The sequence below is a fragment of the Gossypium hirsutum genome, chromosome A05 (genome assembly GCF_007990345.1).
Source record: "Gossypium hirsutum isolate 1008001.06 chromosome A05, Gossypium_hirsutum_v2.1, whole genome shotgun sequence".
Classification (NCBI taxonomy): Eukaryota; Viridiplantae; Streptophyta; class Magnoliopsida; order Malvales; family Malvaceae; genus Gossypium; species Gossypium hirsutum.
In genome coordinates this window covers 9739555-9755541 of record NC_053428.1, presented here as the reverse complement: position 1 = coordinate 9755541, position 15987 = coordinate 9739555, and the positions used below count along the sequence as shown (strand labels likewise).

The 15987-nt window shown below is 35.1% G+C and overlaps 3 protein-coding genes across 5 annotated transcripts; all 3 read left to right on the top strand.

Annotated features, from left to right (window-relative positions):
• On the top strand, positions 1-4060 carry LOC107959017 (uncharacterized). Its single transcript, XM_016894965.2, has 4 exons — positions 1-141; positions 239-1375; positions 1995-2665; positions 2797-4060. The coding sequence occupies exons 2-4, from the start codon at positions 270-272 to the stop codon at positions 3819-3821; spliced, it is 2802 nt and encodes a 933-aa protein (XP_016750454.2). The 5' UTR covers positions 1-141; positions 239-269; the 3' UTR covers positions 3822-4060.
• A 1114-nt stretch (positions 4061-5174) lies between these two features.
• LOC107959018 (uncharacterized) lies at positions 5175-10472 on the top strand. Of its 3 annotated transcripts, none has more exons than XM_016894967.2 (15): positions 5175-5364; positions 6332-6443; positions 6704-6815; positions 6895-6999; positions 7287-7391; positions 7707-7790; positions 7895-8010; positions 8191-8292; positions 8400-8513; positions 8627-8683; positions 8828-8894; positions 9319-9372; positions 9597-9671; positions 9979-10014; positions 10156-10472. In XM_016894967.2, exons 2-15 carry the CDS (start codon positions 6424-6426, stop codon positions 10246-10248), a joined length of 1140 nt encoding a protein of 379 aa, XP_016750456.2. In that variant the 5' UTR covers positions 5175-5364; positions 6332-6423; the 3' UTR covers positions 10249-10472. The 3 variants fall into 3 exon arrangements, with proteins under 3 accessions (XP_016750456.2, XP_040969200.1, XP_016750455.2); XM_041113266.1 differs by having other exon boundaries at positions 5183-5364; positions 6289-6443; XM_016894966.2 differs by having other exon boundaries at positions 5183-5364; positions 6259-6443.
• An 816-nt stretch (positions 10473-11288) lies between these two features.
• On the top strand, positions 11289-14404 carry LOC107959019 (UDP-xylose transporter 1). The gene is made up of 9 exons (XM_016894968.2): positions 11289-11730; positions 11831-11873; positions 12304-12424; positions 12559-12743; positions 12833-12900; positions 12999-13131; positions 13250-13411; positions 13521-13787; positions 14018-14404. Exons 3-9 carry the CDS (start codon positions 12304-12306, stop codon positions 14102-14104), a joined length of 1023 nt encoding a protein of 340 aa, XP_016750457.1. The 5' UTR covers positions 11289-11730; positions 11831-11873; the 3' UTR covers positions 14105-14404.
• Positions 14405-15987: the final 1583 nt, after the last annotated feature.

Sequence of the window (15987 nt, the reverse complement as noted above, 5' to 3'; positions counted from 1 at the left end):
GCAGATTCCATTACTCTATGTCACCACCTTCTTCAGCACCCTCACCTTGTCTCGTCCATTTCTTAGATCTTCAGACTTCGAATTCTTTAAAACATTTGCGACGAATTATCGAGATATAGAGATATAGACTTTGAAGTTTTGGTCAGTGTCAAGCTTAATGCTGTGTTAATGTTGATCGTGTTTTGTACTTTGTTTTTTACTGATAAATATTTATTTATTTATTTATTTATTTTTGTAGGTATAGTTCTCTGGGAATCTGAATTTGTGAAATGAGATTTTCCCGGAATCCAAATAATAGAAGTGGGGATTACTTGGAAGGGATGCTTAGTGATTATGTTGGAGGGAAGGCCAAGGTTAAAGCTACTAAGACAGGCTGTTCTTGGCTTGTGACAGCTCTCACTTGCCTGCAACTTGCCTTTGCAGTTTATGCAACGATCCTTTTGTATTACATGAGTCCATCGGTGGAGTTAAGAACCAAACCAGAGTTTACGTGGGCGACAAGAATAGCAAGAAACATGAAACAGTTCATCATCCCACCACATGTTCATGGTCGCTACCAAGAGGCTGCTTCTTTAATCACAGCTGAAATCTTCTCTCCAATTACCCCATCACAAGTTTGTGAGCATGAGAGGATCGATTTCGAGCAGAAGAAGTCCAGCGATGTTCAAATGATCAAGTTGAAGAAAGAGTTGTATGATGAGATATTGGATTTTCAAAGCAAGATCATCGGTACAGAGACTCTGTCCGAGTTAATGGCAATGAAATCCCAATGGGATATGCGCGGTCCCAACCGACCCAAAGTGACAGTGCTCTTGAACCATTTCAAGAGAAAAACACTTTGTTCTCAGCTCGATTCTTTGCTTCAGCAGTCGCTTCCATTCCATCAGGTTTGGGTGCTTTCCTTCGGGAGTCCAAACGAACACTCTCTAAAGAGAATCGTAGAGAGCTACAATGATTCAAGGATCAGCTTCATTAGTTCAAGCTATGATTTCAAGTACTATGGCAGGTTTCAAATGGCTTTACAAACAGAAGCTGATCTTGTGTATATCGTGGACGATGACATGATTCCAGGAAAGAAAATGCTACAGATTCTATCTCATGTAGCAGGAACTGAAAAGTATAAGAACTCTGTTTTGGGTAGCATTGGAAGGATCTTGCCTTTCAGACAGAAGGATTTTACGTTCCCGAGCTATAGGAAGTTCCGATCGAAGGAGGCAGGGCTTTACTTGCCTGACCCTGCCTATGATATTACTGTCCAGAAAATTGTGCGGGTGGATTTTCTTTCCAGCTCTTGGTTTTTATCTGCTGAGCTTGTCAAGGCACTCTTCATTGAGACACCTTTCACATTCATGACTGGTGAAGATCTTCATCTTAGGTACGTTTACCATCGGCTTGTTTTGATTGGTAATATATTTTCATGGTTTAGTCACCTGTTGAATAATATATAAACGATATATTCATCTAGTGGTGATAAAGACTAATGTTTCATTGCTGAGTATGATTTAATTATATGTTGAGGAAACTGATTATATCAAAGCGGTCTCTACATTTTGAGTTAGAATAAGAGGGATCGATGCAATAGAAAGTTGACCATGCAACTAATTGTTGAGGGTATTTAAAGTTGACTCAGAAAGCATTTGAAAAACTAATTCTTTACTGATTTGATCAACTTCTTTCTGAATATTCTAATCTCTTTGAGGGAAATGATGGATATTTTATTATTAGTTCCGGTTAAGGATGGATACTCTGTATCCTGTTTCCACTACTGAAAATATTAGAGTCCGGGTTCTATAGTATTAATCTTGCATGTTACTCCTACCTTTACCCTTTTCGAGTTTATCACGTGATGAGCTCTTATGCATTCACTTACACGTGACGGGGCATGTTAAAGTGGCGCTATCCCGCAGTGGTTAAATCTTCAATTGCCTGTGGTTGCATACTTAAATGGATATCAGATTTTTTATTCTAAGTTCTACTGTCGTTATGATGTGCAGCTATCAGCTTCAGAAATATAGAAATGCAGGCTCATTTGTTCTTCCCGTTGACCCGACCGACAAAGAAACATGGGGTGATAGCGAACATAGGCTTGCTTATGTATCAGAAACTACTGTGATCTTCAAGGACATAGTTCAAGTCCGAGATGACCAGTGGTGGAGGGCGCTAAGTGCCGGTTATGTAACTCAGTGGGCTGCAATGTACCCTCAAAAGATTGATGCTCTCTTTTATGGTCACAGTATTGATGAGGTCAAGGCACTTGCACCGCTACTCGAAAAGTTCAGGTCTTCTGTTGGTAAGAAGGCTTACATTGTAGTTTCTGGAGGCAATTTCTGCCCTTGTGAAGATGCTGCAGCAGCTCTAAACTGGGCAAAGTCGGTTTGCAAAGAGCGAAGATTTAAGATTTTCGATTTGCAAATAGGGGCACTTTCAGGAGCATCGAACTCCGAAGTCCCGGTTCTGCAAGCAGTATACTCTAGTTTGAAAGGATTAATCAAAATTCATAACCCCAGTGTGATTATCACGGTGACAGACATTAATCCCATTGTCAAAAAAGCTTTGAAGATGGCATCCGAGACGAATGCAAATGGTACTGCACTCGTACTTTTACCGAGGTCTTCAGTCTCAAAGGTTCTATGGATGGCTGATCTAAGATCAACCGCATTACAAAGTAAGAATGCCAACACTCTCTTCTTTACACCTAATATCTGTATATAAATAACTGAATATCTAGAGATAAACAATTAACGCGAGTAAAAATGAACGGTAGAAGACTACATAATCAAAACCTTTGTATTGCAGATTGGAACCGGATGCGGATCTCCGTAAATATAATTACTCAAAGCCGTGCACCTTCCTTAAGAAGGCTTCTTAAGTCTCTGAGTGATGCATACTATATTGGAGATGAGATCCCTATTGGCTTCAATATGGACAGTAAGGTGGATGAAGCAACTATTAAGGTTGTTGATTCATTTGAATGGCTTCATGGCCCTAAAACCCTCAGAAGGAGAATCATTCAGGGAGGGCTGATTCGAGCAGTTAGTGAGAGTTGGTATCCAACATCAGATGATGACTTTGGGTTACTACTTGAGGACGATATCGAAGTCTCTCCTCACTACTATCTATGGATTAAATATGCTCTCTTAGCCTACCACTATGACCCTCAAGTATCCCTTCCCGAGCTCTCCTCGATCTCTCTTTACACCCCTCGATTAGTTGAAGTTGTGAAAGAAAGGCCGAGTTGGAACCCAACTGAATTCTTCAACCGCATTCACCCGAACACTCCTTACCTTCACCAGCTACCTTGTAGTTGGGGTGCAGTATTCTTCCCCAAGCATTGGAGAGAATTCTATGTATACATGAACATGAGATTCACCGAAGACGCCAAAGCAAATCCAGTTCAAATCCCAAAGTCGAGAACGAACGGTTGGCAAGCTTCATGGAAGAAATTCCTCATCGACATGATGTATCTTAGAGGATATGTTAGCCTTTACCCCAACTTCCCAAACCAAGCTAGCTTTTCAACTAACCATATGGAACCAGGGGCTCATATCAGTGCGAAGGACAATGTGGTTAGGCACGACAAAGCAGATTTTGAAGTCCCATTGTTGACGAAAGATTTTAGAACCCTATTGCCTAATGGGAAATTACCTCCAGCTTCAAAGCTGCCATCACTTAACCTTTTCAATCAACCTGTGTCACTGATAGGGCTCAAAGCAGCAGGAGCCAAGTTGGGTCAAGATGTATTACCATGCAACAATGCTACAGAGATTGTCACAGTTGATCATATTACAGGTCTGCCACGGCAATGCTCCAAATTCATATGACTGAACCCTTTCTTCTTTTTCTATTCTTTATTTCTTCCATCCACCCAAGTCTGATATTTTTGTTTGTTTTTTATATTTTTTGTTGATATGAAAATCAATGGAACCATAAAAGGGAGAGAAAAAAACAATGGGAAACAAAGGTTTTACCGATGTTTTATTTCTGTGGTGTAAATTGTAATTATTTGTATCCAACAATGAAATTAAACCAGCATTTCTTTCTATAAATATGCATTTAGACATGCTTGGATCTATAACTATAACAGCCAATATTGTAAAAATCATTTGAGAATAGCTTGAAGATAAAGATTTTAGTGAGGATAACTTAAAAATCAAGATTTTTGGGTAGATTTTGTCAACTGCATATACACTTATTTGTTTATATCTCTTTATGGGATTTGATTGATCACCAAAAACCCATGGAAATGCCCATTGGTATTATAGTGGTTGGTGGTGAGCCAAGCAAATTTCATGGGCTTTGAAGTAAATTTTACATTTTTGTCGGATAGCCCTAAAGTTTGTATTTTTATTTTTTGACATAATGATTAATTTAGTCCTCAATGTTTATATCTTTTATTATTTTGACCCTTATTCTTTTTTTAGATAAACTTGACTCTTAATCTTTTAGAGTTAATTTGTTTTATTAAACGAAAATGAAAATTTAACGTTTTAGTCAGTATTTCTGATAAAAAGAAAACAATAATTCAACTTTTTCTAAAAAATTGATGGTTAAATTCGATTCTTTTTAAAAGATTGAGAGTCAAATTTAACTTAAAGAATAAGAGTAAAATTGACAAAAAATATATAAATATTAAAGGTTAATTTTATTATTATGCCTAAATTTTTTATATAAGAGATGGGTTTTCTATTAAATTTATACAAAAATCAATGATTTTGCATTGTTACTGTTAACCCAAATCTACGAAATAATTTACTGCATTCGTTTATCGGAAAAGAAAAAAAAAACAGAAGACCGTGCCAAAACCCGAGTCACAGTGACAATAAAAAGGGTCAGATCTGTAGTCAAATGTTCCCAAAATATAGCTTAACCTTTGAAAAAAGATGATGTCTGACAACTGTTAACGGATGAATATAATAATTAAAATATAATTACACAACAAAACAAATAGTATTGAACAAAAAAAAACCAGGTTTTAAAAAAAAAATTCTCAAATATTTTAATGGAGTAGATAAAAATGATTATCTCAGAATTATTTGATTGAAGAAAAGTAATTGCCACCTTTTTTAAAGTACAACTGAATAGCAGTCATTTTTAATGAAAAATAAATATCAAGATTAGAGTTTTTAGCTTTTTAATTAAATTTTAATGCTAATTAATTAGTTCAGTTGTAAGGCCAAGCCCACCCAGGCATAACAAAAACCAGGTCAAGTGAGTCGTAAAAATTTTCTACTCCCATTCCCTCTGCGTCTCTCTCTTAGTCTTTAAGCATAAAATTTTATTAGAAGAAGCACTCTATTGCTCTGTTTCTCTCGTTGTAGCATAAGATCAAGATCAACTGTTCTTCAACCAAAAGGGAAAAAGCTGGTAAGTTTCTAACCCTACGATTTTCTTGTCGAAATTTGAATTTCTTTGATGGGTCCTTTGTCATTTTTACAAATAAAAATTACTTGAAGTGTAAAATTTTATGTACTTATTTCCCTTGTTCTTGGATTTGATCTTGGATTTTAATATTGTCATCTTTTTGAAAGAAAAAGGTGCTTTTAGCCTTGAATTGAAAACTTTTTGTTGGTTCATACATCTGAGTTTTGTTGAATGTGATCAGGAAAGTTTCTATTCTAATTATGCAGATCAGGAATTTGAATGAAAAGGCTGAACTTCTTTTTTTATTAGATGATAGTACGAATGTTATCATTTTAGTTGCAAATTTTGATTTCTGATTGATTGGGTGTTCATACTTACTTTGTAATATGGCGGTCAGTTTGGGATTTAGAAAAGATGTAATGGATCCGGGATGGTGAAATGGTTTGAACCCAAAAGTGGTTAAAGGGTTATGGTGTTCCTCTGGAGAATAAAACAGCAAAAACAGAAGAATTTATGACAGTCTTTATTTAAGAGTCGGTAGTTTTGCATGCATTTTTAATTAATTCTTTTTACAGTAAATTGTAATCTAAGAGTAAAATAAAGCTAAAACATGTTGAACTATAACGTTTGAAATTTAAATCATTGGTTAAGGTAAAACAACAATTAGTGGTGACTTGCTTGTTTAGTTTGTTAAGGTTTCAGATTTGTTTTTGTTTTTTCTTTTGCGTTTTCTTACAAAATATATGAAACTTCTAATCGATGTTTCAGGTTTCTTTTATAGCCGCCTATAATGTTGTACGTTTATTATATTAGTCTAATGTGTGGCGCCCTTTTAAAACATCAAGTGTTGCAGTTCTTTTGTTTTTAGTTTAATTCCTTTTGTAATATATACTGAAGCTTGGAACGTTGCACTGATAAACAATCAAGCTCAGTTGAATAGTAGAGTAACTTCGCATTGGTGTTCTTGAAGGTTCCCCCATTTGCTCCCAAAGGTGCTTATGGGAGATTATTGTTTTTGTGGGCATCTGACCTTTTAAATCAATTACAAGAGAGAATACAGATATGGGCACCATACACCGCAGGTTAGATTTTATTAAGTTTTTGTCTTTCACTATCAGACACTAGAAATATAAAACAAATAGATGAGGTAGGGTGAAAAGCATAATCTTTGGAAATCCATTCTTTAATTTGTTTTCCTTCTTTTTTTCTTTTGTAGATAACTGTTTTGAACCTTACAACAGTATTATGTTTTGATTTTTGAATTTCTCAACTTTACTGGTTTATTGCTTAGGATGACAGATTTTTGGGGCTCCTTTTACTAAACTATTACTGTGCTTTACAGTGGAGTTTTTAAGAAAACAAATGATAAAGCCAGGCTCGTTATCGCAACAATTCTTGGAATTGTGATTGGATTCTTTATTGGTGTTTCATTTCCGTCAGTTTCCTTTTACAAGGTATGTTTTGCCTTTATTAATAACGAAGCTATGCTGCAGTCAATCTGTCAACCATATGATTTGTTTTCAATCGCTGCAGATTCACTTACCTTCAAACCTTAGATCGGCTTTTGATGCATCCATAGCTAATGACCAAGACTTTATGGTCAGGTCACCTGAGAGAACTGCAGACAATCTTCCTAAGGTGCCTGTTTGCTTACTCTCTGCCCCCATTGCTCTTGTAACATTTTGTTATTTGTAAGGAGAAGACATTTTATTGACGCTTGCCGGATTATATATATTTCAAATTATAAGTGAAAGTTTTGTTTACCACTGTTTTTGAACCATTAGATTTTGTCTCAGATCAGCTTGAGTCTTATATATCGTTTTTCTGGGTTCTTGTGTGGAGCAGAGCTCTTTGTTCTCAGTTTTTGCACGGTGCTTTGTTTTTGATCCATTTTGTTAATTGTTTTCTGCTTCCTTGTTCTCCAGATATATGTTCCTACAAATCCTCGTGGTGCAGAATTGTTACCTCCTGGAATTGTTGTTCCAGAATCTGACCTTTACCTGCGCAGGTTATGGGGTGAACCTAGTGAGGTATGATCCATAGGTTATATTTACATATAAACATCATCATCCTTCTGCTATCTTTTTCTTTCAATATCTTCACTGAGTAGGAACTTTTTTTTTCTTTTAATATCTTCACCGACTAGAAATGTTACATGCAGCTTATCGTGTTCTTTCCAAATTCAATAGAAAAGTTCTGATGCATGAGGTCCATTTTGCCCATTTATCACTATCACTGTCAGTTTTGGAACATACACCTTGCAGGGTGCTAAAATATACATTTATGCGTCTTAATATCCTTGATTAATAGGTATCTCTTATCATGGTTTTTCCTTAACTCTGCAGGATCTGAAGAAGAAGCCAAAGTATTTAGTGACATTTACGGTTGGCTTTGATCAGAGGAATAATATAGATAAATGTGTTAAAAAGGTTAGACAATGGGGTCATTTCATTTTTCTTTTTATTTCTTTTCCTTTTCCAATTTTGAATTTCCAGGGTTGTTGACACTTCTGTTTTCTTGCTTGTTGAGGTAGTTTTCTGAGGATTTCCAAATTTTGCTTTTTCATTATGATGGCCGGACAACTGAGTGGGACCAATTTGAGTGGTCAAAGAACGCAATCCATGTTAGTGTAAAGAAGCAGACAAAATGGTAAGCTTTATAGCGATCACAATGGTTAAAGATTTATGTATGTCGGGATCCTTCTAATTAGAGGGAATTTTTAAGAAAGAATAAGCCTTTCCCTGTTCCTTGCTTCCTTGAATTCCAGACGCTACCTGGTCAGGTGGATGATAGTTTGCTGCTAATATGTGTGTGTGTATATATTACTAGGTGGTATGCGAAAAGGTTTTTGCATCCAGATGTTGTCTCTGCTTATGAATATATCTTCATTTGGGATGAAGACCTGGGAGTGGAACACTTCAATGCTGAGAGGTTTGTCCTATAAAGCAGCGACATTATTCACTTGATTACTTAATTTCACATTACTTAATTTCACCATGAATATTTTTCTTTCTTATCTTCTCTGCACAAATTACCAGATACATAGAACTTGTCAAGAAGCATGGTCTGGAGATCTCACAACCAGGTTTGGAGCCCAATAATGGATTGACATGGCAGATGACAAAGAGGAGAGGTGACAGAGAAGTTCACAAGTAGGCTCTGTCTCTCTCTCTCAGCCATATGAAACACTGCAATTGCTTAGCGATCATAAGAACTTTTTTTTTTTTGTCATCTGAAATTCTCTGCATTTGAACTTGGTTCACAGGGTTACTGAAGAGAAACCAGGCTGGTGTAGTGATCCGCATTTGCCACCATGTGCTGCGTATGCTTTCTGTCTCTTTATCTCTCATATTCACACATATGTGTCTTTCAATGAAACACTCCAATGCACTTCACTGTTGAGTTTCCTTCGATCAGATATCCTCCTTTTCTCTTGGTGCATTTAACATTGTTTGCTTTGTTTCAGCTTTGTGGAAATTATGGCACCCGTATTTTCCCGGGAAGCTTGGAGATGTGTATGGTATATGATTCAGGTAAAGTACGGTTAAGAATTCCTTGGACTCTAGCCAGATTGTTTACATTCCATGGATTTGCTGACTAAATAGGTAGCACATGCTATCTTCTTCTTTGCCTCACAAAGCAGATACTTGTTAATATTTGTTCAGGCCATTGGGTGAAATGTTGCCTGTCTGAGGTTCCATTCCCCAAGTAAATAAACTTATAAATATAGATAACTGTTAATTAATGAACTCCTTGTTAGTTCATTAGAATTGGCTAACACAAGCACCTTTTGGGATGAGTTCCCTACACTACTCCAATGACGGAATTAAGAATGAAGACTCAGATTAGGAGTGTAGAATACTGTTTGCCAAACTTTTACTTAACAACTTGGTACAATCTCTTGAACTCCTTCCATTTGATACTTACCAAAATGCTTACAAATTTGTGTTGTTGTAGAATGATTTGGTGCATGGATGGGGATTGGATTTTGCTCTCAGAAGATGTGTAGAGGTTAGTGGATTCTGTCTCTTTTTCCATTTCCTTCTTGCTATTGACTGTTCTCTAGTGAACACAATGAGTTTAATTGCTGGAGAATCCAAGCATACATAAAATGTTTTAGAATTACTGGCTCTTTATGGCAATTCTTTCTATTTATGAAGGCATTTGTACTACAACTATCTCAGCCTGGCCTCTTTTGGTTTTTTGGTACTAAATTGCCATTTTCTTCTTCACAGCCTGCACATGAAAAAATCGGTGTGGTAGATTCACAGTGGATTATTCATCAAGTAATCCCTTCTCTTGGTAGCCAGGTGAGTTGCCATCAGCTAGCTAGATAATTATGGCTACATTTCAATGTCGAACTATGTTTTAGCTTATTTCTTCATACTGTTTTCGTAAGTGTTTTATGTGAATTATTAATTATATGAATATAGCTTTTAGTTTATTATTGAACGTTTTTCACTAACTCAACTTTGATGTTATCTCTTGTTGTGTCAATGTTCTTGCTTGCATTGCGTTGCACCTATTCTATCAGTTTTGGCATTTCTTTCCCTCATTTGTGCTCAACATGGCTGTCCTGATTATAATCTCATAATTATGTGTTTTGTCGAATTTCAGGGCAAATCAGAGGATGGGAAACCTCCATGGGAAGGGGTATGCATGTTCATGGGCTATCATGTCATTTTATATACCTTGTTTTGACAGTTATTCATGGATTTGAAGCTTGTTTTTTTGTAAAAGAAAGATTAAAATCTCTAAACCAACTCATATCTTTCTTCCGTTTTCAATTCACAGGTTAGAATGAGGTGCAAAAAAGAATGGTCGATGTTTCAGAACCGACTCGCAAATGCAGACAAGGCTTACCTTGCTCAGCTTGGAAAGGAATAATTATTTACTCTATTTTTATTTTATTGATTTCTTTTACCCCAACCCCTCCCTGATTTTCAACCCCGTTTGTACATGTATAATATCTCACTGACGTTTGTTAGGGTTCAGTTTGGGTGACATTTTATTTTATTTTTGTTGAACGAGGGTGGACTCATTTCCCTGAGCCACATTTTTTTGTACGTTAAGATTTCCACAGCTATAGAAAAGGGGGAGTAATTTTTTTATATCCATCTTCCTCGTCAGTTGCTCATTTTTCTACTTCCTTTTCTTTTAAATTTATGGTACGATATATAGAAGGGCAACAATGCTTTATAATGTAACTGCCTGTCCACTGCTGCATGGACATTTAAACTTCATTTAGAAACTCCGTTTCATTTCATGTGATGCCCGTAAGCAAGTTGTAAAACCGGTTTCCCCGGGATCTGATGCTTTTTACTCAGCATATTCCTCGTGATACGAAGGACCATAGCAATGCATTGATTAATCAACTTCACTTTTCTCTCTTACATATACAGCTCAAAAAACGTGAGATCAACTTCACCCAACTTTTCATAGTATAGAATCTGCTAACAATGAATCATCCGGTATAATAATAAGCTTTATTCAGCATAATCACTAAATACCCATAACGGGCGTAACTGTCAAAAGCGTTGAAATAGTAAAACAACCATCATTTTATCTCACTCCAATAGCTATTTAAATAACTTATCCTTGTCATTCTTGAGATTAACCGAGGAGAAATCAACAATATGAGAAAGGGTTTTTCCTGATTTGGCTGGTTGGTAATGGTGATGTTGATTACTAAAGAAAGCCAAGTAAAGGCCTCAGTTGAGGAGTGAAAGTGAAGGCTTTCTTGTGTGTGTGTGTCTGTCTCGCCAAACTCCAATTGAGTTTGAGGAAGGCAAGCCGTTTTGCTTGCATTAGCAGGCAGGTACCACACTTACATATTACCTTCCTGCCTTGTGCGCTAAGCCTCATTTAATAATTTCTCCCTAAAGGCTTTGACATTATAAGATGATTTGGAAGACCCAGTGGACTGTCAAACTAAATTTGAAAAGCTTAAAACATTATTCACTTTGACCAACATCCACAAATGCACCCCTTTCACTGTCTCCTTGCTTAAATTGATCGTTAGCTTTCCTTCTGGAAGAACAAATACATTAACAATACAAGTAAAGTACTTAAAAAAAAATTAGAACAGCGTTAGGCACCAACCCATTTAAGCTATCTAACATAAAAATATACATATATAGCCTTCTTAAAAACCTACATTCTCATACAAGCCAAAACCAACTCTCTTTCTATCTCTCTTCTCTAAGCTAATTTTGCATCTCTCAAACACTCTTCTTTATCCCTCTCACCTTTTATTTTCGCTAGTTGTTGATTGTTTGTAACCTGGTCTACATTTCTGGTGATTTTTATGGAGTTGTAATAGGAAATCTCTGTCAACTATCCTGTAAACTTACTTGTACTCATTAAAAGGTCTCTTTCTTTGTTCATTTTCATATCTTTTTTTTTCTTTTAAATGTGGGAATGTGTTTGATGAAACCAAGTTGGTTTTCTTTCTTTGAATCTTTTTCAGGGGCTCATAAAATAAAACTCCATAGTTTCCACTTCTTTGCAAGGTAACATTAGCTATCTCTTTGCTCTATTTGTTTCCAAAGCAATCATTTGTTTTGTTACTGCATTTTGCCTCTCTTAAACATGCAAACCATGAAAGCTTTCATCAATGTACAGTCTAGAAATGTTTAGAGAGTCTATTTCCATAGTTTGCCAGCTTATAAAGCATTTGTTTGTAAGTAGTTAATTCCAAACTTGTTTTTCTGTGAAGTTTGTTAAGTAACATACACGCCCATAATTTTTTATCTATAGCAGCAGAGATAAGTTTTATTCAAACTCGGGCTTAGCTAAGTTAATTCATCCAACTATATCTACCAAAGAAAATAATAAAGCTTCAACAAACATTAACTTTTCAATTTTCAAATTGGCTTAACATATTAGTATCGATTTAGCTGATATTTTTTTGTTGTTGTTATTTTGTTTGTTTCACCAAAGATGGGAGAGATGTCAAGCTTCCAATTGGGTGTTATCGGTGCCCTGTTTCTTTCAGTTGCATCATCTGTCTCCATTGTCATATGCAACAAAGCTTTGATGAGCAATCTTGGATTCCCTTTTGGTAATTTCTCTATTCTTTCTCCATAGAATGAATCCTTTTTTTTATATTCCTTGTTTCAAACATCATTGTTCATTATTATATCAGAAAGATGGGATTAATTTATGGTTTTTCTTTAATCCCTATTTCTCCTTCAGCCACAACACTCACTAGCTGGCATCTAATGGTAACATTTTGCACCCTTCATGCCGCACAACGCTTCAATCTTTTTGAAAGTAAACCCATTGACATGAAGACCGTGATGCTCTTTGGCGTCCTCAATGGCGTTTCCATTGGACTTCTCAACTTGAGCCTTGGGTTTAACTCCATTGGATTCTATCAGGTTAACTTCATTTTTAGAAACATACATCATGTATCATCCTTTTAACCCATAATTGTGTTCTCAAACTTTGTGGTGCTTTCTCTTGGCAGATGACCAAACTTGCAATCATACCATTCACGGTATTATTGGAAACCATCTTCCTTAAAAAGCAATTCAGGTTTTTATTTTTATTTTTTTCTCTTTTTTACTCTTGTGATAGTTGAGCATTTTGAAATTCAAAGCTTGTGAGTACTTAGTGTTTCTACATCGGTGCAGCCAAAACATAAAGTTGTCCCTCTTACTTTTACTTGTTGGAGTTGGCATTGCTTCCATAACTGATCTGCAACTCAATTTTGTCGGGACAATCCTTTCTCTCCTCGCCATTATAACCACCTGCGTTGGCCAAATTGTATCCTTTGATTATCATTGCTTCCTTTTACATATAATTAGTCTCTCAACTTATCAAACATTTACATTTCGAGGCCATATTCCAAAGGAATGAAACTTTTTTAACTTGATGAATATAGCTGACAAACACAATACAGAAGAGGTTAAATGTGTCTTCAACGCAGCTGCTCTACCAGTCAGCCCCATTTCAAGCAGCAATTCTTTTTGTCTCAGGCCCTTTGGTAGATCAATTACTCACCAAACAAAATGTGTTTGCTTATAATTATTCTCCTATAGTCTTGGTATTCAACCTAAACCTCTTCTTTTTTTTTCCTCAGCTTTTCACTGACAGGATATAAAAAGAGAAATATCTTTTTCCTGATAACTAAATGGGTTTTCAACATTTTGCAGGCATTTATCATCCTCTCATGCATTATTTCAGTATCTGTCAATTTCAGTACATTTTTGGTTATTGGCAAGACATCCCCAGTGACATATCAAGTTCTTGGTCACCTCAAGACTTGCCTGGTTCTTACCTTTGGCTATACATTGCTGCACGACCCTTTTACAGACAGGAATATCGTTGGAATCCTCATTGCCATTTTTGGGATGGGCTTGTATTCCTATTTTTGCACCCAAGAGAACAAAAAGAAACAAGCTGATCCTTTGGGGTCACAGGTATATATATATATTTCTTTAAATATCTATGTCGGACATCCTTATCTAACATATCCCCAGGCATGAGTACTGAGATATACCGCTCCTTGCACCATCCAAAAAATGAACAAATTTATAAAAAGAAATAGATAATTCCACTCGATACTTACAACTACACTATAATTACCTTCTCTCCTTGTCTTTATCTCCCAAAAATGGTTTGTTAACAAATGTTTGTCTTGTGTTTTCAGATGAAAGAAAAGGATGCAGCACCATTTCTGGGTCCACAGAAAGAAGGCCATGAAGTTCAAAACTTGAACAAAGATTCCGTTGTCTAAAACAAAACAGGGTTTTTGTGTATTAAGGTGTTGTTTCCAACATTTTGTATCTCAAGCGTAAACCAGTTTTTGATTCTTTAAATAAACCACACATTCCCACAGTTCATCTCTATGTTCTCTTTCTCAGCACATAGTAACAGTTATGGAATCATTAGCAAATTGTAATTGATCAGCTTCATATTTGTTACTATTATTTCTTTGCCTGTAAAAATTTATGTACTTAAATGAAATTAAAGCCCCACTTTCTTTCTTCTTTGGCAAAAAAATAAGAATCAGTACCAGTTTAGTATACTTATCTCACATAGATTTTGGAGGTTTGTGATTTTATATTCAATTGTTATCAGTACTTTTTTTTGCAATCATTAAATCTGTCATTTTTGTTTTGTATTGAATTTATAGAAATTCATAATTTATAATTTGTATCCAACAACTTCTAATTATATACCAATCAATGGAGGGTTTAGATGATGATTCAAACTATGATTCTGCGGAGGGCAACTGAAGTATAGGTCGGGGATTATGGCAGAAGTTTGATATAGTGTCCTCCTATCTAATAGTCAAATATCCTAACCAGAATGGGTTTACATATCCTGTAATTAAAAGAATTGATCTCATAGACAAGTGTCTATATGGGAAGATTTAATGGATGAATTATAATAAGACTCTTGCACATTTCGTCCTCTTCGCATTTTCCAAGCTAAATGGCAACTACTCATGTGTTATGCTAATGAAAATTAATGTTCATTCTTTTGATGAGATTTCTTATGGGATTATAGATAGGATCGTATGAGAAAAATAAACAAATAAGGTCTATATTTTCTATTTCTTTTTTTTTATAATTAGAGATTGGGATTGGAGAATTTATTTATACTTTAATTTTTAACATATTTAAGTATTTTATTTTTTATAATGTCAGTTAATACTTTATTTTGATTAAAACATTGATGTAAAATTTTAGGAATGGTTAATACTGTTAAGTTTTTTTTATTAATTTCAAGTCTACTATTTTCTTGTTATATGATTATTAAGTAATTTTTTTATTAAAATATCAAGTTAAAAAGAATTTAAAGGTATTAACAATTAAATTTGAGTTTTTAAATTGAAAAATAAAAAAATTAAATTTCTTAAAAATATAAAAACTAACCAATAATTATATTAAAAAATTATCGAAGGAAAGAAGCATGAAGAAGCAACAAAAGATTTTAAACTTTCACGAAACAGATAATGTTCCCGACCATATGAATTTCAACGCTTTGAAACTAAAATCAAAGAAGAAGTTAGGAACCCAAACTAGCTGGCTAGCTTTACCAACCAACTTGGCGGTGACCACATGTTTTCAAACACAAGTCACAATTTATGTATTTACCTCACTTTTGTGTTTTTCATTAAAGAAACTATAGATACAATGTCAATAAATACGATATTAATACATGTTTCGTAATTATTATATTTAATTACATCATTATTCAATAGTATCAACTCTATTCATACTTACCCTTCACGTTAGGTAGTTTGGTAGAAATAAAATATAAAAAAATCAAAGTCTTATAATGAATGTTTCTGGTTTTAGACTGTTACTTTTACCAAATGTTGTTTGACGTAGCAATGGTGGAGATAGACGTTCTTTGTTCTACCTTTTGTTTCATCTGAATCACCTCTATAGATATTGAAATGATTAGGTTTTGTCATCCCTTGCTAGCTATAATGGTTTCAGCTTCCAGCGAGCTTTGTTTTTTTCATGTAGAATCCATTTCCGGTCATATATAATAATGCATATAGATGATAAGAATATGTAGCAGTAGTGTTGATGTTGCGTGAATTATGGAGTTGACTTGCACGTAATTAAAAGTTATCCCAACTGGCGTTTAACTACTGCAATTCCT